This window comes from Pelophylax lessonae (assembly GCF_965119305.1).
Source record: "Pelophylax lessonae genome assembly, chromosome: 3".
Taxonomy (NCBI): Eukaryota; Metazoa; Chordata; class Amphibia; order Anura; family Ranidae; genus Pelophylax; species Pelophylax lessonae.
This window is the reverse complement of record NC_138770.1, coordinates 573,749,608-573,772,147: the sequence shown is the minus strand read 5'-3', so window position 1 is coordinate 573,772,147 and position 22,540 is coordinate 573,749,608. Positions and strand designations below refer to the sequence as shown.

The window sequence follows — 22,540 nt, the reverse complement described above, 5'->3', positions numbered from 1 at the left end:
GTTGGCTTTAAAATTGGAAAAGGGAGTACTTTAGCTCACAACTCATTGTCCTTACCTATCAAATCCACCTAGAAATGATGGCTATTGAAGCTGGAGAACCTTTTTTAGAACTTCTGGAATAATCAGGGAATCAGTTTCCCTGAACAAAGCTGCTGAAAAGTAAACCCTGATGACCCTCACCACAGGCAATAAAGGGGACTAAAAATGCAGAGACTGCTTTGGGTAAAAAGGTGATCCTTGGTTTCAAAACAACTTTGTCTTCATGCAAGATCAAATTGAGTTCCCTACAGGAAAGTGCTGATAAACTCAAACCTTTCTGGCTGAAGCAATGGCCACAGGTAGGCTATCTGAAAGGATATCAAAAAAATGTCCTGAATATATTCGTATGGGGGGGGGGGGGGGGGTCTTTGATTATACTAGATTTAAATCCTTGAAGTGAAGGCCTAACAGTGGGAGCATCGTGTGTAACCCCTTGAATGGAAGTAGGAGTCAGCATATTACCCGGAGGATGTTAAAAAGGGTAGACTCATGACCCTTGTTGGTACTATAGGCCATGTGTTGTACTACCCCACACTGAAGGAAAAGCACAACCCATGGAAAAATGCACATGTTGAAACCCACCAGACTCACACCAGTCTTACACATTCATAGTTAAATAGTTAGTCTGGTTGGGGGGAAAAAAAAAATTACAGTTTTATTTTGTGCATTTAGGAAAGAATCCAGGCCTTTTTTTAAAACCATGCACTGAGCTGGCCAGAACCAGCTCCTGAGGGAATCTATTCACATTTTCACAGCGCTTACTGTGAAGAAGTCTTTACATATTTGGAAGTTACATCTCTTTTCACCCACATGTAGATTGTCTCCTTGTCCTCGAATGACCTTCAAGTGAATACCTCCACACAAAGTTCACTATACGGACCACTTATGTATTTATACAGGTTGATCATATCCCCTCTTATCAAGAGAATAAATTCAGGTCCTTTAATCATTCCTCATAGCTGAGCTCCTCCATGCCTCTTATCAGTTTGGTTGCTCTTCTCTGTACTTTCTCCAGTTCCTTAATATCCTTTTTTAAATCTGGTGCCCAAAATGGAACTGCATATTCTACATGAGGTCTTACTAATGATTTGCACAGGGGGAAAATGCTGTCTCTCCCTCTGAGGTCCATGCCTCCCAATACAAGAAAGGATTTTGCTCGCTTTGGAAACTGCAGCTTGGCATTGCATACCATTATTAAAGCTTATGATCTACCAGAAGACCAAGATCATCCCCCCCCCCCAGTATGTATGACACATGCATATTTTAGGCCCCAAGTGCATAATTTTACATTTATCAACATAAAACCTCCTTTGCCACACATTTGCCCAATTAAAAACAGTCATTGATGTTGGCTTGTAAATTGGAGACATCCTACTTTTAATCCCAGACTCTATCATTTATATTTATAAAAAGTAAGGTTCCCAACACTGAAACTTAGGGTACACCAAGGTAAAAAGTTGATTATGAGCCTTGCAGGAGGTATATTAACAAGCTTTAAGCTAGTTTGGGATAACTGAACATTAAACTCCTGTCTCAGAACCTGGGTTTCAACAGTCAGGGCTGCCAAAACCTGGCACAAAAGGTGTATAAAAGCCAGCCTTAATGAGCAGTACCTGTGATCTGCCACGTTCAATAGTCGGAATTGGCATAGCTTCCGTGGCACCTTGTCTTTCCTACAAAAAACAAAGAAAATGAAAGGCAGCGAGAATCAGTTATATGCTACAAGAAAAGAAAAAAAACACACTACACTAAGCAGAAATCCAAATCTGCCTTACCACAGATCTCCGTTCATCCTGCTCAGGAAAAGTAGACTCTACAAAGGCAGAATCGGACAATCCTGGAATCTAGAGAAGATACCAAGGCACAAGATCAAGGCAAACCCTAGTCAGGATAAAAACTGCTAGAAAAATTATACATCTGATTGTATGTCCTTGAATTTTGTTTTTAAAATGTTGAAAGTCTGTGTTGAAGGCCAGCAGCCTTTAGGTTTTCAATTACAGAACTAGAGGAAAGTGACTTTACAGCAGTCTGATTTCTCAAAGATTTGAGAAGGGTTATAAAAATGGGGAATATTTAGGGAGAGAAATAAGATCCATTCCAGAGAAAAATACATTGGATATATTTAGGATGGAAAGCATCATTAATAGGGAATTCAGTGGGGATTTAGCCATCATTCTGGATTACAATATTTAAAACACAAATAGAAAAAATTATTAAACCAATTGGGTAGTCTGCTTTGCCTGCCCAATAAGACTCCATTCCAAACACTATTCCGTCACTATTGTCAAAAAGAGAAACGTGGTGGATATATGAGGCTGACACTTTGGTACCCAAAGACCTCAATGTTGATACAGACATTAATTGCTTCATTAGTGACTTATGAGTCGAGAGATGAAATCTGAAAACTACACCAATTTGTTTCATAATTTTTTATATATTGGCTTGCATACATCTTTATATTTTTCTCACTTCATTTACTTTAATTCACTTTTTTTGTTCTATATTTTTCACATTTCTTCAAATATTTTTTTATTCTTCACACATTCTAGATATTTAGGTAATTTACAATCCTAACTTTATAAATGTATTTACACATACAGGTGGGTCCCCGGGTTACAAACATCCGACTTACAAACAGCGGGAGACAACAGGAAGTGAGGAGAAATTCACTCCTGTAAGAGTTCTCACGGGGAAAAGGTGTCCCCACTGAAGCTTTATCACCAATCCAGTTTCCACAACAACCCAAAATTTTCAAAATCTAGTTGTTACAGGGACAAAAAGTGAGGTGAACTCTTCTGAACAGGGGTACAGACAGCAAAACAAATGTTACAGGGGTGTTAACCCTTCCCTATGCTATCCAAAAAACTTAAAAATTCTTTTGGCTGGAGCTTCACTTAAAAAATGCACCTGTTCCGACTTGCAAACAAATTAGACTTCACAAACCTACAGTCCCTATCTGTTTGTAACCCGGGGACCGCCTGTATACATCTTGTGCACATATATTTTTGTAGCGCAAAATATAGAACAATGTATATATTTCACATTCATATTACATACATATTTATCATATACATGGATCAAGGTTCATTAGTGTATACTCATACTAATATGGCACCTGGTTTTACCATTTATATCCAAAAAACAGATAAATCATAGTGTGGTTACTTGTTTTAGTGATTTGTTTTTTTCCCAAATTATTTTACTTTAACTAGTAATAATCGTTTAGACCGAATCAAAACTAAAAAAAAGAAAAGCACAATCAGCTACCACACTGCTTAATTATTGTTAGGCCATCTCTTTCTAAGCCAGCCATGAAAGGCATACAGACTGATTGTTAGCTGACTTCTCCTTCTCTTACCGACCTAGTATAAAGATCTGAAGTTCTGAAGCTTCACTAGCTGCATACTTTCCCCTAGTTTTCATGAGTTTCTGCCACATTTGTCATTCCTTCTGACAGTCTAAAAACAAATTAGCAGGTTGACTGGTTTCTTCCCTGATTGAGGGAGACATTAGATTATGAGCTTATTTTAGGGAGAGTGGACGGATTCAACTGTACAGCGGTGCATAATATGTCAGCACTAAACTGCAGGAAATAAAAATTATAAAGGAATCGCTTCTCATTACAGCACATCTGTGTGTAAATCATAGAAAAGAATGCCCATGTATATTGGCCAATAATTCTGGGTGTGCCATTAGGCTGCGAAGGACAAATGTATTCACTTACTATGAGTTTCCTCTCTTTTGAGGACTTCAAAAGAGTTGGGGACTAGAAAGGGACAGAAAAAAAAAACCCATTTGATTTTTTAATGTTATAATTGCATGCAAACCTTCTGGGTGTCTTTTATTCGCTTCGGAGAAAGCTCCGGGATGGGAGAATGAGGCCTTTTAGATGCAGAATTCGGGCTGACATTTAGCACCCCATTGTGCAGAGGTCCCTGAGAAATTTCTGGAGAAGTAATGCGACGTGAAACAACATTTAGGCCAACTAGTGTAGGAATACTGTAGCCAGTCGGCACCTGAGTCTTCATTGCCACAGCAGGACCAAGATCAGTGTCTAAAAACACAATAGAGGGGGGAAAAAATCAAATAAATTTCTCTTGTTCTATACAGTTTTTCTTCTGGCAAACAACACATCCTGGATACAAGACTTTGTAAATGCTTACTTTTTACAAGTACAGAAATGGACTGCCCTTGAGGGGTTTCAGAAGCCACATTTGATGGGGGTGCAGGATTTGGCGCTGAGGTTTCTGATTCAGGGTTCCTGAAATAAGAAATTAATGTAGTAACGTCAGGGAAAGGCTCAAGTTCATCTATGCTATTGTTGGTAATCATCACTTTAATAAATCAGACTGTATATTTATCAACATCAAGATAATGCTTTATGTCCAATATCTTAAACCAACCTACTTTGGTAAGATAATTTTCTAAAATCACAGAATGGAGCTGTACATGAGATTGTGTTTTCGTGGCACAGGAAACTGCATTTACAGATTTTTACTTGCTTCAGTGACATAATTATGCAGCACCAAAAAAGGCCAGCGATTCTGCGGTTACTATACTTTGTGGGGTGAATGCAATGCCAATTAAAATTGGCAGGGGACTTGGGGTCCTGCTGATGTTTAGAAAGAATCTGTGATGCTATATATTTTTTTTTAACAGTATGGGGAAGTTCAGATTATATAGGAGCGATTTTGTTCCCCCCCCTTAAAAATGTCACCTTTCAAAAAATTTGAGCAAAGGTGGTGGTTCTGACCTGTGTGCTTCTGCCATGGAAGGGCTGTTTGATCTAGATTTCTGAAAGGATGCAGAGTTCTGATAGTGAACTTCAGTATCTATACTGTCCAATCCTGGGGCAGTTAGGGAAGGCACACCTGTACAGACTATCCTTTGAGCTGATGGAACAATGTTTGATGTAGAGTCCTCTGGTATGGAATTCCTGAAACAGTCATTTAAATTAAAATACATTTAAATTATGCCTAATAAACATGAAAGTTTGTGCCTCAGAGAAGAAATTCAATTTTAATAATGATCGTTAAAAAATGAAACTTCAATTTCAATACAGAAAAGGGAACTGTACTGACCCCTGATCCTCGTAGAAAGTTGGACTGTTTGATCTAGAGGATTTCTGGCAAAGTGCAAGAGACTCCAAATTTGACCCAGAGTCTGTATCCTGGGAGCTGTCCAGGCAATTGCCATCCAGGGATGAACGTTTAGATAACAAACCAGAGGATGATTTACCGATATCTGGAATACTCTGCTGCAGGAAAAAAAAAGAAGGAAGAAGAAGAGGAAGATGAGGAAGAAGAAGCAGAAGAAGGTCAGCATCATTGATATGCCATGATTGGCAACAGCAAATAAATCAATCCATTTAAAACTGGGATTTCATTTTTAAGTAGGTGGTGCAGACAAGAATCACCCACCATCTTCATATATACAGTGGGTACGGAAAGTATTCAGAACCCCTTAAATTTTTCACTCTTTGTTATATTGCAGCCATTTGCTAAAATCATTTAAGTTCATTCTTCTTCCTCATGAATGTACACATAGCACCACATACTGACAGAAAAACACAGAATTGTTGACATTGTTGCAGATTTATTAAAAAAGAAAAACTGAAATATCACATGGTCCTAAGTATTCAGACCCTTTGCTGTGACACTCGTATATTTAACTCAGGTGCTTTCCATTTCTTCTGATCATCCTTGAGATGGTTCTACACCTTCATTTGAGTCCAGCTGTGTTTGATTATACTGATTGGACTTGATTAGGAAACCACACACCTGTCTATACAAGACCTTCCAGATCACAATGCATGTCAGAGCAAATGAGAATCATGAGGTCAAAGGAACTGCCTGAAGAGCTCAGAGACAGAATTGTGGCAAGGCACAGATCTGGCCAAGGTTACAAAAAGATTTCTGCTGCACTTAAGGTTCCCTAAGAGCACAGTGGCCTCTATAATCCTCAAATGGAAGACGTTTGGGACGACCAGAACCCTTCCTAGAGCTGGCCGTCCGGCCAAACTGAGCTATCGGTGGAGAAGAGCCTTGGTGAGAGAGGTAAAGAAGAACCCAAAGATCACTGTGGCTGAGCTCCAGAGATGCAGTCAGGAGATGGGAGAAAGTTGTAGAAAGTCAACCATCACTGCAGCCCTCCACCAGTCTGGGCTTTATGGCAGAGTGGCCCGACGGAAGCCTCTCCCTCAGTGTAAGACACATGAAAGCCTGCATGGAGTTTGCTAAAAAAAACACCTGAAGGACTCCAAGATGGTGAGAAATAAGATTCTCTGGTCTGATGAGACCAAAATAGAACTTTTTGGCCTTAATTCTAAGCGGTATGTGTGGAGAAAACCAGGCACTGCTCATCACCTGTCCAATACAGTCCCAACAGTGAAGCATGGTGGTGGCAGCATCATGCTGTGGGGGTGTTTCAACAAGACAATGACCCTAAGCACACAGCTAAAATAACGAAGGAGTGGCTTCAAAACAACTCCATGACTGTTCTTGAATGGCCCAGCCAGAGCCCTGACTTAAACCCAATTGAGCATCTCTGGAGAGACCAAAAAATGGCTGTCCACCAACGTTTACCATCCAACCTGACAGAACTGGAGAGGATCTGCAAGGAGGAATGGCAGAGGATCCCTAAATCCAGGTGTGAAAGACTCCTGGCTGTATTAGATCAAAAGGGGGCTTCTACTAAATACTGAGCAAAGGGTCTGAATACTTAGGACCATGTGATATTTCAGTTTTCCTTTTTTAATAAATCTGCAACAATGTCAACAATTCTGTGTTTTTCTGTCAGTATGGGGTGCTATGTGTACATTCATGAGGAAGAAGAATGAACTTAAATGATTTTAGCAAATGGCTGCAATATAACAAAGAGTGAAAAATTCTGAATACTTTCCGTACCCACTGTATCGGAGACTCACAGTTGCTGAAAGATATATGAAAACTTACAGGCAATTTACCCATACATGAAATCTCAGTTTTAAGTGAACCATTTTAAAACAGGCTTTAGGGTTACACATTTAACATAAATCCATTACTTTCTTTCTCTTTTGCAGGGCTTCTGGAGGGAGGTACTTGTGGAGTTGTTTCCTCCTCACATGTGTGGCTTCAATCTTCACGTCTTTTTTCAGCATATTTATGTTATGTGCCTGTCTGTAAACTGCAAAGCAAACAATCAAATGTATCATTGGATTCCAGTAAAGCTAATCACAACTGGAAATACACAGAATAAAAAATAGGATTTTTTTCCTACAGCTTACCTGTAAAATCCTTTTCTTGGAGTACATCATGGGACACAGAGCAGGTAATGACGACTATCTGGGTTATACGCTACCTTTAGGTGAATGGACACTGGCAACCAATAGACAGGAAGTTCCTCCCATATAACCCCTCCCATACTGGAAGAACCTCAGATTTTGAAGCAAGCAATGAAGATCCCAGAAAAAGACGAGAGGGACCTCGGTGTCCCGTGATGTACTCCAAGAAAAAAGGATTTTACAGGTAGGCTTTAGGAAAAATACTATTTTCTTTATTGTACATTAGGGGCCACAGCAGGTAATGACTATCTAGGATGTCCTAAAGCAATGCCCTTGAGGGGAGGGGGACACAGAATCCCATAACTTCCCCTGGGCAGAGAACAGTAGAAACTTAGTGCTGCTTGCAACACACTAATAACAAAAGGAGCCCCTTCTCAGGCTCTAACATCCACTTGATAAAACCTTCTGAATGTATGAACTGAAGATCAAGTAGCAGCTTTGCAAATCTGAGTCATAGATAACTTGATGCACTGCCTAAGAAGCACTCACCCTCCTGGTAGAATGCACTTTTTTCAAAGGCGGAATCTTACCCTTTAAGCCATAAGCTTGAACAATGGCTTGATGAAACCACCTAGAGATAGTGGAAGTAGTTGCCGCTTGGCCTTTCCTAGGCCCTTGTGGCAATACAAAAAAAAAAAAGGCATTGGTACTACAGATTAGTGCAGATGACTTAAAATAGACCTTAACTGCACGAACCGCATCTAGTGAATGCAACAATCTTCCCTGTGGAGTCTTGAGGATTTGATAAAAAGGAAGGCAGAACTATATCCTGGTTTAGGTGAAAACCTGATACTACTTTAGGCAAAAAGGATGGACGAGGCCGAAATACCACTATTCTGATGAAGAATCAAAAATGGCTCTCTACAGGAAAGAGCTGCTAACTCCGAGACCCTCCTGGCCGAGGTTATAGCAACCAAAAAGACCAATTTCCTTACCAATAATACCAAGGGAATCTGCCTGATGGGTTCAAAGGGCTGCCTTTGTAGCACCGAGAGTACAAGATTTCGATCCCAAGGACACAGGGGTGGCTTAAATGGCAGAACCATGTAAATCACACCTTACAAAAATGTACGCACCAAAGAGTGCATTGCTAAAGGTCTCTGGAAAAAAAACAGACAAGGCTGAGACTTGACCTTTAATGGTCCCTAATGCCAATTTTAAGAGCACCCCTAACTGAAGAAAAGCAAGAATTCTACCAATGACATCCTTACGAGGATGGCATTTCTTGGATTCACACCAAGAGTTATAGGATTTCCAAACTCTATAATAGATTCTCCTAGAGATGAGTTTTCTTAATCAATGTAGCCAAAACCAAGCCCGAGATCCCCCGATCCTTAAAGATTCTGGGTTCAATAGCCAGGCTGTCAAATTCAGTGACCATAAAAAAGCAGGATGGAATATGGTACCTTGGTAGAGTAGATCTGGACAACATGGAAGCAACCATGGCTCCCCTATGGCAAACATCACAACCTCTGCGAACCAAGGCCTCCTGCGCCACGCAGGAACCACCAAGATCAACGGCTTCCCTTCCACGTGAATTCTGCTCATCAACCGTGGTAGGATTTGGATTGGAGGAAATGCATACATCAGGCTGAATTGTGACCAATGGGTCACACTAAGGCATCTGTTCCGATTGTCCTGCTTGTTGTTGAACCTGGATGGCAATAGATCTACGTCGGGGGTACCCCAATGTTGACAGATCAGCTGAAACACCTTGGGATGCAAGGACCATTCCCCTGGACACAATTGCTGGTGACTTAAAAAGTCTGCCTGCCAAATTGTCCACACCTAGGATGAATATTGCTGACAAACATGGAACATACCTCTCTGCCCATGTCAGTAGATTTACCCCTTTCTGAACCAACTGGCTCCTGGTGCCCCCCAGGGTTGCATTGTCGGACTGAATCCTGACAGGACACCCCCGCAACCTGGTTATCCAATGCGCCAAACAGGCTGCCCTGGTTTCCAAGATGTTGATGGGCAAGAGTCTCTCTACCCGAGCCCAAGTCCCCTGGACAGAAAGACCCTCCAAAACAGCCCCCGCCCCCCAAGCCAATCAGGCTGGAGTCTGGTTACAACCTTCCAGGTTACTGGCAAAAAAGATTTTCCTTTGCTTAGGCTGATGAGAACCATCCACCAAGACAGAGCCTGCCTTACCCCTGGAGCAAGAAACATATGGGAATCCAACGCTTAGAACTTCTTGTTCCAAGCAGAGATACTGTTCTGAAACAGTCTGGAGTGGAATGGAGCATAAGGGACTGCCTCGAAAGAGGCCACCATTTTGCCCAATAGTATCATGCATAGTCATATAGAGGGAAACTTTTCCCTCCTTACGAACCAAACCAGATCAGACTTTAGGGCAAGAACCTTTTTTAAAAGGCAAAAACCCAGATATTCCAAGACTGGAACTGGCTTTAAGGTCGATTTCTCTAGATTGATAATCCAACCCAAATCCTCTAGGCACTGGATTGTTTGGGACAAATCGTGTGTTAGCCATAAGCTTGAACAATTCTTTTAACAGTAGGTCATCCAGGTAACCTATGACAGAGGTGCCTTGGGGCCTTAGAAAGGCTAACACCAGGGCCAAGATTTTCAAAAACATCCAGGGAGTTGTAGCCAGACCGAATAGTAGAGCTACAAACTGGAAATTGCACTGTCCTACTGAAAACCGCAGAACCTCTGAGGGAGCCTGAAAAGTTGGTACATGGAGGTATGCATCCTTGATATCTATGGAAGCCAGAAAATCTCCTCTTCCTAGAGAGGCTACCACAGAGCTTTTCCATGCGAAAAGACAGAACGGTCAGATACCGGCTCAGAGCTTTGAGATCTAGAATGGGTCTTACCTTGCCATTTGGTTTTGGCACTGTAAAGAGATTTTAGTAAAAACGTGTGAACCTTTGGCTAGTTGGGACCTCCACAATCACGCCCTGTACCCACAAATGTTCCAGGGCCTGGAACAAGGACTTCTTTTACTGGGCAAACAGGGACATTTGAACACCGAAACCGAGGAGGAGGAAACTCTGGGAACTCTATCATGTAGCTTTGAGCCACTGTGGACAAGATCCACCTGTCCTGCACCACTCCTCCCCAAGTTTGAGAATTGTAGGAGTCTTCCCCCCCCCTCCCAAACGAGTGGGGGCGCCCCCTCATAAGGCCGGTTTGGAACCTGATTTAATAGGCCTTTGGACCAAGGTTTTTTCTGACATTGATTTGAGGTCCTCTAACTCGACGGCTGAGGCCATCGGAACTGCCTAGAAGCTGACGTGTTAGGCGGTATGGTAACACTTGGAGCTTTAAAATATGGAGGTTTAATCTTTCCTTTACCGGCAAAAATGCGCTTTTTCTACCTAAAATTTTCTGGATGTATTTATCCAGATCCTCACCAAAGACGTTCCCCCTGGAAAGGAAAAGAAAAAGGTAATACTGCTGACCAATTCTTAAGCCATAGTACTCTGCGCATATGAACAGAGAGAAGAACTCGGGAAATCTGTTGGACAGAATCCTTAAGAGCATCTACCGCAAAAAACAAGGCGCGAGGAAACTCTGCCAAATCTTCAGAAGATTTCCCCTAAATAGTCACCTTTTAAAGCTATCCTTTAAGGATTGGCAAACCCCTATAGCCACTATGGCTGGTTGAACAGCAGAGCTAGCAACGGTAAAGGAAGCTTTAAGTAAAGATTCAAACTTTATCTGCTGGATCCCTAAGGATCAAGGCAATTAAGCATAAATGCTTATGCAATACATGTTTGTGGAAGCATGCATTTATGGAAGCATGTAAGCACGCCTTTTATGCAAATATGCGTTTATGCAAACAGGTGTTCCCGCAAACATGCATCCACGCAATTAGCAAGCATACGTTTATGCAACATGCGTCTATGCAAACATGTGGCCATGCATTTATGCAATAAGAGTTCATGCAAGCATGTGTTTTATGCAAGCAGGCAGAGGCATGTGTTTTATGTAAGCAAGCAGGCATGTGTTTTATGCAAGCAAGCAGGCATGTAACATGTTTACTATGCTGCACCAGCTCAACTGCACTTGGCCCCAACTGATTTTTCAGGATATGCCAAGCATATAGGCTCCATTACAGCCTTAATGCGGCTTTAAAACAGCCTAAAAATAAGTTCCTGCAGATGAAATGTACGCTATTCTGTAGACCTAACTCCTTAAAGTGCACTGATACCCTTACAGGGGTGTATTGACAGACAGTTGTACATACCCCCCGGATTAAGCAGTAAGTGTACAAATATATCTTTATGTCTTGACTGGTCACCTAACTCTCCCAAAGAAATGTAGCCATGGGCTGAAGTTATGTCTCAGATGCATTGCTGATCTTTCAGCCCACATGGTCCACCAAAAATGGTCATCCTACTTCCTGTCTATACAGGAGTAGGCCACACTGAGGGAACATGCGTCCTCCGGTGGCTGAAGGAAAACACTGCAGTCCAATACTGTGGAGAAGTACACAGGGCATGAACAGTACACTGCCCCCAGTGGCCACTGGGAGAAAGACCAGAACGAAAGGATCTTTTTTTTTTTGTTTAAAGAAAAACTTACCAGTCCCGCCGCAGGATCCTTAGAGGACCCAAACTTCACCCATCACTGAGGGCTTTATTAGTCATTGGACCTTCAAGGACCGGGTCCCCTCGGGTACCTCAATCTTCTTAGCCAAGGCTCGGGTATCATCCTTTTAGCGCTTAGCTATTCAAATTGATCCAATCAGAATGCCCCTAAGCTGGGACATCATTCTTAGGACTGAAGAGCTTTAACAGCCATGACCACCACCTTCAAGACACTGGCAAAAAAACTGAGGTTCTTCCTGTATGGGAGGGGTTATATGGGAGGAACTTCTTGTCTATTGTCTATTGCCAGTGTCCATTCACCTAAAGGTAGCGTATAACCCAGATAGTTGTCATTACCTGCTCTATGTCCTGTGATGTACGATAAAGAAATACCAAACTGTTTAAAACTAAAATCCAGGCAGAAAAAATACACAGTCAAAATGGTATCTTTTGGAGAGGTTTTACCTGCCAAGGATTTGTATTGCTGTCCATCCAGTTCTGAGATTACATTGCCCTACCAGACAGCACAGCTAGGCTTGGAGACCAGACTTTTAATTTTAGTCATTAAGCGATAAAGCTTGGTCACTTGCTCATGGTTGCAACAGCAGCTGTGAGCTGGTTTTACAACTTATTTCGTGGCTCCTAACGGTATTGTTAAAGTGATCAAAAAAGCTCTAAAGCCAGCTGATCACTTCTTTGTGCTGAGGAAGTGCTCCCCCCTCCAACCAATGTCTGGTGAGAATGGAGGATAGATATGATGCCTGATTTCGCCTCTGTGCAAAATAGCTGGAAGCACTCAGCTCTGAGCACTTCTGGATATACAGCTGTAAAAAGGACAGCAGGCAGTAACTATGTATACTTCCTGTACTATCTGCCAAGGCAAAAAGTGCAGGGGGAGACATTAGGGGACAAATCATTCTTAAAAAAGAACATGCCTACAATACAGAACAGGGCTGTAAAAAGATCACAACACACATTCAAAGCATTAAAGACTTACCAGTATCTGTGAATAACTGAATGTCCTGTGTTAAATCAATGTTTACACTGTCTGTGTTCTCCACCTTCTTAAAGACTATTCCAAGAAACCACATGGACATGTGCTCATTACTGAAAGATATACATTTTGGTCACAGAAGTGTTACTATTGCATCCTTTCCAAACATACAACATAGAATCAATTTCCTTAATCTTTAAATGCAGTGAACATGTTAATTTTAAATGGGTAGTGTATACAGTTGACACATGCAATCCTAATGTGAGTGCTGTCAGTCTGAGGTATGTTTTCATATCCAAACTCACCGCCATCACCCCAGACCCAGTATGTGCCTCATCCTACAAAAGTATTCTAATAAAGTTGGAGGTGCTAGTCATAATGAGACTCGAGACTCTAACCTGGCGTAGTCAAAAATTCTTAGTTTACAGAATATCCTTGCGGGAACAGTGTGTGCATTAGCCTATACATGCGGGCCCGGGGGACGGGCACTTTATTTTTTTATTTTTACACTGTCGCTTAAAATGGTTTTATTGATCACTTTTATTGCTGTCACAAGGAACGTAAACATTATTAGTGACAGCAATAGCCATGTGACAGGTACACGTTATGGAAAGATCTGGGGTCTACGAGACCCTAAATCCCTTTGCTGCCCTTAAAATGGATTTGATAAACACCAAGATCGGTGTGTCCAAATGCTTTTGAGTTTTGAACATTGACATCCAGGTAAACCGGAAGTGCTGTCAGGTCATCGGTCCTGGGTTACCATAGCCGAGAGCTGAACAAAGCCGATCTGGTCTATGTTTGGTTCTCCGATCAGCTGGTGGAAGCACTGGCTAGTCGATTGGGACTCCCCGTGGGACAGGAGATCCCAGGTAAAGCTGCTAAAGATGGTGGGTGGGGAGGCACCCCTCCTGCTGCCTGTAAAAGCAATCTAGCTAGCCTCTAGGATTGCTTTTCTTTACAAGAAAGCCGACCACCAAATCTAAAAAAGAATGGTGCCTGCAGCTATAATTCCAGTAGAACAACTTGAAGTCTAGCGATGTACAGGTAGTTAAAGTTCATAAATGCAAATTAAGGTGTTGTGAAACTACCTCAAATGGGACTGCATTTATAAGCAAAAGTATCAAAAATAAAATGGATTTTTGTAAGATCTTACCGTAAAATCCTTTTCTCTTAAGCTCATTGACAGACGTAGTCTTCTTGATTCTCAAGAGCTGGGTTATGTTGTCTCCGCAGGAGTAGGACTAGGCAGAAAGACAAAACGTTCTGGCTCCACCTTAGGGGCAGTCCCTGAGGGTATATCCTCCCTCTCTCTGCTACAGGGAATCAGTTCTGTTCTAAAGCAGTAACAGAATTTAACCCAACCCAACTCAATGATAGAGGGGCGGGTACTACGTCTGTCAATGAGCTTAAGAGAAAAGGATTTTACGGTAAGATCTTACAAAAATCCATTTTTCTCTATCGCTCATTGACAGACGTAGTCTTCTTGATTCTCAAGAGCTGGGACATCCAGAAGCAGTGCCACAAAATGAGGGGTGGGATTGACAGAATCAAAATCCAATCTAGAAGGCCCAACCGGAGCCAACCAGAAGTATCAAAGGACTCATCGAGAAAACAGATGAGACCTACCCCACAAATCCTCGAGGTAGACCAACAGTCTCCTCAAACAGTGGCCTGCAGGAACCTTGCAGCCAGAAGAGGCATCTGACGATGCCATCACATAAACCTTATACAATATTGTAAAGGTATGAACCGACTACTAAACAGTCGCCTTGAAAACCTGAACCACTGACGCCTGATGGCGGAAGGTCCAGGAAACTCTAAGCGCCCGAGTAGAATGCGCCTTAACAGGGAACGGGGGATCCCGACCCTTAGATAAAATAAGCCTATACCACCGTCTGTCTGATCCATCTAAAGATGGTCGCAGCAGAACAGGCAACCCCTTCTTAGGGCCATCCGTGATCACAAACAGTGAATCCGTCTTACAAATTGAATCCGTAGTATTCAAGTATATCCTGATCGCCCGAACTACATCCAAGGAATGCCATGCAAATTCGAGGATGATTGGGCTAAGGACATAGGAAGGACAATACACTGTCCTTATTCAATGAAACTTTGAAACATGAAACTTTGAAACCACCTTAGAAGGAAGGATGGATTCGGATGAAGAACAACCTTATCCCTATGAACCACCACCATACCGAACCGACAGGCACCCTCTCTTCACAATACCCTCTCCACCGGGGTGGGGGTTTGTGGACCACTCCGGACGCCTCGACTCTCAGGTTCCTGGCGTCCAAGCGAGACTTTTAACTCGCAAGGTCAGTCCCTCCACTGGGACTCCGTCGCGGCCGACCCAGCGCGGAGCTCTGGTCTGCACGCGCTCGTAGGCAGAAACCGGGGTGACCACTGGATCTCAACATCCAGCCCGTCGCCCGGCCCCGCATACTTACTTGAATGTGTCGCGGCCGACCAAGCGCAATGCAATGGTCTGCGCGCGCTCGTAGGCCGGCTGGGGTGACCACTAGTGTCGCCCAGTCCGGCGTTTTTGCTTGAAGATCTCACAGGAAAAACACTGGAGAAAAAACTACCTAAAAAATATTTCTTCTAAAGAAAAAATCTTGCCAGGACCAAAAAGATCCCAGCAAGGAACTTAGGTCCTTACTCCTGACTAGACAGAAAAAAACTGATTCCCTGTAGCAGAGAGAGGGAGGATATACCCTCAGGGACTGCCCCTAAGGTGGAGCCAGAACGTTTTGTCTTTCTGCCTAGTCCTACTCCTGCGGAGACAACATAACCCAGCTCTTGAGAATCAAGAAGACTACGTCTGTCAATGAGCGATAGAGAAATTAGCATACTCGTGAACTATTCAACAATTGAGCTCACTTATAACAAAGAATGACTAGACAGTCACTGGATAGGAGGGCTGCCAATAGACTGTACACTCAGAATTTGGTATAAAAACAGTATGAATGCACAGACCCAGTATAGGTCTTGTGTCTACAACTGAGGCGCCTTTCATGTAATAGATTAGGGAAGTGTTTTCTTTAGACATATTTGATCCTTAATTTGGCCTAGCATCATAACAGTACTGTGAGCTTGACCATATGCAACCCGTTAAGTGTGCTAAATAAATTAGCCACTGAATAAGTGTTACAGTATGAATATGCTCTATTATGTATTAAACATACTTTGTACAGAAATGTTATATATTGTATATATCTACATATTGCTGAGGGTCGTAAATTTAAAGTAACCTTACCACTCAGCAATAAATATACTGGTTGCATTAACTTGGTGATTAGAATAGAAGAGTTGTGTGTAGTACACTGAGGAGAGGGAGGTGTCAGGGGAATTTCGGTATTGCTAAACAAGTGAAAGGATTGTTCACTAAGAAATAAAGCAGACCATTAAAAATTAGTATTAGGGCTTTGTACACACAAGCGATCCATCATAGGTCCATGTGACATGGTAAATAAAAACACACAAATATAAAATGACAAACATGCAAATATTTCAATGAATTCGAAGTGTGAAACTGTTTGTTGCTGCAATTCCAATCATTTGTTTTACTCTTACAGCAGCCCCCTTCCATGGACATGCATAGCTACACCCAGAACCAGTTAGCCTTGGGGGTTGGAGAATGGAAAAAGCACATAGATGGAAGAGGGTTTACTATAATATCTAGTTACGACCATAAAGTTAGCTAAATGATAAAACTACAGGAGTGACAAACCATATATTTTAGGTGTACTTTCTGAACATTTGTAATGTATTTGAAAGGTTAAATAGTATGCAGTGTGACAAAAGTTACATTCATGATATTTGCTATACAGCAGCTTAGACACTTACTCTCTACAGAGTTCTCTGTTCCCAGGGAAAGACTGTGGATTAACATGAGCAAGTGTAATAAATTCATTTCTTTCCAAATTTCCAACAAGGACACGGATTTTGGATTCTACCAAACCAAACCTACAAAGAAATGAAGGAGCTCTTCATAAATCTTAAAAGGATTCATCTAAATGTTTATAGCTTGCAAAAGACTTCAATTTTATTGCCCAGACTAGATAAACAAATTGTTTATAAAACTACCCATCATATACTCTAAAGAAGGGGGAAATAATCACGTAATGGCAGCTGCATATCAGACACCTTTTGGTATCACATCTTACCTAGAATGCATGCCCTTCCTCCTAGACATCGCCGCAGGCCCCTGAAGATGCTAAACAAATACCAACTTTAAGTCACCATTTGTACAGTACTAGCAATGCACCCTGGTGCCTGGTGTGAGGAAAAGCCTGGCAATTAGTCATTTAGTAGGCACTTGTATAGGGTTGATTAGGCAACCCTCTGCATACCAGTATGTTCAGGATTTTCTGGGGGCTCTGAAGCATAGGGGAAGTGGATGGGGGCATGCTTTAATCTTGCATTTTTTTGTCAGGTTTATATTGCTGCCAAACAGAATTCCCTTAAAGAGGTAAAGTCCTCTTTGTGATTTTTATCTAAAAAAGGTACGCCTATAATAAGGCTTACCTGTAGGTAAAAATGAAGATCTCCTAAACGTGCTATGATATTTGCTATTTTGGCAGCCGGTGACAACCTGGAGCATGTGCTCTGAAGGAACAGCATGCCCGTGCTGTTCCTTTAGAGCGCTAAGCCGCGGCAGGGACTCAGATCATCTTTGGGCTTACTAGCACATTATGCCATTGCTTTGCAGGAGATTTTTCTTTTTTTAATGTCGCAGTTTACTACTGCTTTAACTAAACACTCACTGTTCCAGTGGAGTTAAAGGAAGAAGCTGTAACCACACACAAGAAAAAAAAAAAAAAAAAAGGGGGGCAAAGGAAGGAAAAATTGGATTTTTGACTTACCGTAAAATCCATTTTTCTGTTCATCGACGGACACAGCTTCTGATTCTTCTTAACCATTAGGTTTACTGTCCCCCCCCTACAGGAGTAGGACACTAGACAGGAAAAAGCTTGACTACGCCTATGGGCAGTCCCAAGGGGTATACACCCACTCTCAGCTATAGGCACTGAGGGGTGGGTGCTGTGTCCGTCAATGAACATCAGAGAAATGGATTTTACAGTAAGTAAAAAATCCCATTTTCTCTTTCGTTCATTGATGGACACAGCTTCTAATTCTTCTTAACCATTGGGACGTCCCAAAGCAGTGTAAACATGAGGGGTGGGATAAAAGCAGAAAATAATTCCCCAAGGCTAACCATAGCCAAACCGGTAACCGAGCTCAACCATAAACTGAAGCTCACCTGAAAAAAACAATACACCCTCAAAGAGAACCAGGTCCTCTAAGCAGCAGCCAGCAAAACCTTGCGGGCAAAATAAGCATCTGCAGATGGCAACACATCCACTTTATAAAATTTTTGTCAAAGTGTGCACCGACGACCAGGTGGCTGCCTTGCAAACCTGCATCACTGAGGCTTGATGACGGAAGCCCAGGAGACACTAAGCGCCCTAGTAGAGTGCTCTTTGATAGGGAAAAGGAGGAACCTGACCCCTGATGCAATAGGCCTGAACCACGGTCTGATTCATCTGCAAATGGTCGCAGAAGAAGCGGACAACCCTTTGTGAGGTCCAGCTGTGAGCACAAATTCCTTAAAAAGACTCCGCAGCTGCCAGGTACACCCTAATTGCCCGGACCACATCCAAGGCAATTTCCTTTGGATGTTTTGCCTGGGACACAGGGAATGTCTTCATTCAAATGAGTCAGAGACCACCTTAGGAAGGAATGATGGACAGGGAGTACCAAAGGAGCAACATCGACCAGCCATACCAGATTGGCGTATCAAGATCGGCAAGGCCAGCCTGGAGCCACTAGGATGACCGGAATCTGAACAGCAGAGAGGGCTGGAAAGATTTGTTCTGCCCACCTTAGAATGCCGGCTTCTTCCCAAGCCTCCAGGACACTTCTTGTGCCCTCTTGGTGATTGACATAGGCCACAGCCGTGGCATTGTCCAAACAAATTTGTACCGGACACCCCTGAAGACGAATTGTCCAATGAGCCAAAGGCCGACTGCTCGGATTTCCAGAACATTAAAAATTGGCAGTCTGGACTCCGCCAGAGTCCAAACCCCCTGAGCACATCTGTGCTGAGAACGCCTCCCTACCAGGACAGGCAGGCATCCGTGGTGACAACTGTCCAGTACAGGGGGAGAAAGGATTTTTCCTGTCGAAGTGCCAGAGAACGAAGCCACCTCTAGAGACCATGGATCCTTGTCCCATTTGACCAGAATCTCCTTTCGCCTCGAGGGTGGATACCAACAGGCCCAGCACCCACATGCAAGCCCGGAGGGATGACCGTTTGCTAAACTACAGAAGCTAAGTTGCCTCCTGCAATGTCTGGAGATTTTCCAGAGGAAGAAACACGCTGGCTGAGGCCGAATCCAGAGTCAGACTCAGATAGTCCAGTTTTGGTGGACAGAACCAAAGCAGACTCCTAAAGGTTCAGAATCCAACCAAACTCCCTCAGAGTTCACAGAGCAATCTCCAGTTGTCCATCAGAGCAGTCAGACTCCGCTCACAGAAGATGATGTTCAGGTAACCCAGTACTGCGATCCCCCGCTGACTCAAACAATGCCAACATTTTTGTGAAGACCCGAGGAGCGGAGGTGAGACCAAAGGTTCACGCCACAAACCGATTATGCTCCTTGCCCATGGCAAAACGGAGGAAGCGTGGGTGACTGGCACATACTAGAATGTGCAGGTAGGTGTCCTTGATGTCAATAGAAGCAAGAAGAAATCCCACTGACGTAGGGACACCACTACCGTGTGAATGGGCTCCAAGTGGAACTTCTGTACTCGCACAAGCAGTTTAGTGCCTTGAGGTCAAGAATTGGACATACCTAGCCTTCCTTCCTGGGAACTGTAAAGAGGAGTAAAAACCCATAAAACTTCTTTCCTGGGAACTGTAACAATCACCCCTTGAAGGAACAAGTCTTGCACTACCGTAAAGAGATCCGTAAGTGATCTAGGGACAAGTGCAGGTTGGAAGGGGAGAACCTTTTCGGAACTCGATCTCGTAGCCTGACCAAATAACTTTGTGCATCCATGTGTCCTATACTAGGGAGGTGAATGGATCCAGAAGCCAGCGAAGGCCCCCGTCACCCCAGATACGGGTATGGATGCCCCTAATGCAGAGGCAGCCTTGTCCGCAGGTCTGGAAAAGCCCGCTATATGGCTTGCCAGACCAGGTCCTCTTGGAACCTCCGTTGGAGGCCCTGACTTTTGATCCCTTGTCTTGAGACCCTAAGGGACAAAAAAACCTCTATGAGCCAAGGAAAAGAGCCCACGTCCACAACGGGGCTCCTTGACCTTTGTAGCCTGCGAAAGAAGAGTACTCCCCCCCCCCCCCCATAAGACCCTTAATGATGTCATCCAAGGAAGCTCTAAACAGCCATTCCCCTACAAGGGAGAGATCAGATAAGGCCTTAGAAGTCTGGTCCGCAGACCAGTATTTCAGCCAGATAATACGCCGAAGGACCACTGCTGATACAGGCAGCCTAGAAATCAAAAGAGCCCCAGCCAAAGAGGCATTACAGATGAACTGTAGCCCCTGGACCAACTGATCCGCCAACTCTGCAAGACAGGGGGAAGCCGTTTCCCCTCCAGGTCCCGGCGTAAAAGTTTAGCCCACTCGGTCAGAGCTTGAGACACCAGGGCAATAGTAAATACCGGCCTAAGTGCCGAACCAGCCACAGCGAACAAATGGCGGGCCAAAGCCTCCGCCCTCCTATCAGCTGGATATTTAAAGGCCGGGGATTCCTCAAGCGGAATTGAGGTAGCTTTATTTACCCTGAAAACCGACGAGTCCACTACAGGTGGGACCGTCCACCTTTAACACAGTTAATCCTCATGGGGACACTTTAAGCAAAAAGCACTTAGGAACCACTGCATTTTGGACACCCGACTGTTGTGACAATGCTGTTAACGTAAGCGGAAAAGAGAACACCCTTGCCACTTTTGAGCAGTGTTAATTTCGTCGACTAAAACGTTTTCGTCGACTAACACAATTCAGATGACTAAAATACAACTAAAACTAAAATGGCATTTTAGTCTTAAGACTAAAATACGACTAAAACTAAAATGGCATTTTAGTCAAAAGACTATAACTAAAACTAAATCGAAATTTGCTGCTTAAAATTAACACTGGTGCATGCTCAAAGCATAAATAATAACATATTAGATTTTTCACTCCAGGACCAGCAGTAGTATATAATGAGTTTGGAAATTGTAGAGAAATGCTTAAATAATGCATTACAAATTACAATTGAACTACACCCATTTGATTATAGATGACTAAAATTAGTTTTAGTCGACTAAAATGTAGGGCGTTTTAGTCGACTAAAATATACTGGAGTTTTAGTCGACTAAATACGACTAAAACTAAAACACTTGCAGAAGACTAAAATAGGACTAAAACTAAAATGCCATTTTAGTCCTAAGACTAAGACTAAAACTAAATTGAAATTTGCTGCCAAAATTAACACTGCTTTTGAGTGCCTGTGGGTGCCAAAAGGGACCCGTGCCTGACACCGCATCAGCCGCAACCTCCATTTTTAGAGGTTGACACAAACCGTGCATCCACCAGCGCCTTTTCATGCGCGGCTAGAGGAGCAGAGCAATCATCCTCACTATCTGAGCACTCAGGGTGCGTGGACACAGACCCAGTAGGGTCGCTATATACTAAGCTCACCCGGAAAACAATCAGGGGAGGCCACCAACTGCGATCCCGCAAATGGGACGGTGACCTAAGGCCCACGAATGAACCACCTACTGGACCCCGCAAAAACAGGGGGGGGGGGTTCCCTCAGAGCCCTCCATGAAGGGCATAATAAGAAACAGCGTAGACCATTTCCTAAACGACTTAAAAAAGAGGCCGCCCGCCATGATGCGGGTGTGCAGGCAGGGTAACCTGGATGGTCCCGCAGTGCTAAAAAGGGGCAGGTGCCCCACACAATAACAGTGGCAAGGCTGCAATTAAAAAATGAACCGCCCCCACAGCGCCACAGAAAGAAACAATATAGGCACTCAGTTTTGTTGCAAGCAGTGTCAGAAGAAATATTACCCAACTCAATAGAGGGGTGGGTGCTGTGTCCATATCAATGAACATCAGAGAAAAGGATTTTACGGTAAGACAAAAATCCAATTTTCGCCTTTGTGCATTGACAGCTCCAGAGTCTTCTTGATCATTGGGGTGTCCCAAAGCAATGAAACATGAGGGGTGGGAAAAACCGCAGGAAAAAAAAAAATTCCAAAAGGCTAAACCTAGCCAACCAGGTAACAGAGCTCAACCAGGAACAACTGGAGCTCACCTGAAATATACACCCTCAATGAGGACCCTCTCAACAGCAGCCCGCAAAACCCTGCAGCCAAAGGCAGCATCCGCAGATGCCTACGCATCCACTTTGTGCCAACTTTCACAAAATTTTTACAGACGGCCAAGTACCCGCCTTGCAAACCTGCACCACTGATGCCTGAAGACGAAAGGCCCAAGAGACACTAAGCGCCCTCGTAGAATGCTCCTTAACATGGAAAGGAGGATCGAGACCCTTAATGGAATAGGTCTGCACCACCGTCTGCCTGAACCATGTAGAAATGGTCTCT

The 22,540-nt window shown here is 43.3% G+C and overlaps 1 protein-coding gene across 1 annotated transcript in view; it reads right to left on the bottom strand.

Annotated features, from left to right (window-relative positions):
• Nucleotides 1-22,540, bottom strand: part of PAPOLG (poly(A) polymerase gamma) — a 92,403-nt gene that overhangs the window by 9,507 nt on the left and 60,356 nt on the right. The window contains exons 14-22 of the mRNA XM_082251352.1: nt 16,769-16,888; nt 12,920-13,029; nt 7,082-7,203; nt 5,121-5,296; nt 4,793-4,975; nt 4,203-4,300; nt 3,867-4,093; nt 1,815-1,883; nt 1,653-1,712 (exon numbers count right to left, since the gene is read on the bottom strand). Of these exons, the coding sequence (XP_082107478.1) occupies nt 1,653-1,712; nt 1,815-1,883; nt 3,867-4,093; nt 4,203-4,300; nt 4,793-4,975; nt 5,121-5,296; nt 7,082-7,203; nt 12,920-13,029; nt 16,769-16,888 (1,165 nt within the window). The remainder of the gene's footprint in view (nt 1-1,652; nt 1,713-1,814; nt 1,884-3,866; nt 4,094-4,202; nt 4,301-4,792; nt 4,976-5,120; nt 5,297-7,081; nt 7,204-12,919; nt 13,030-16,768; nt 16,889-22,540) is intronic.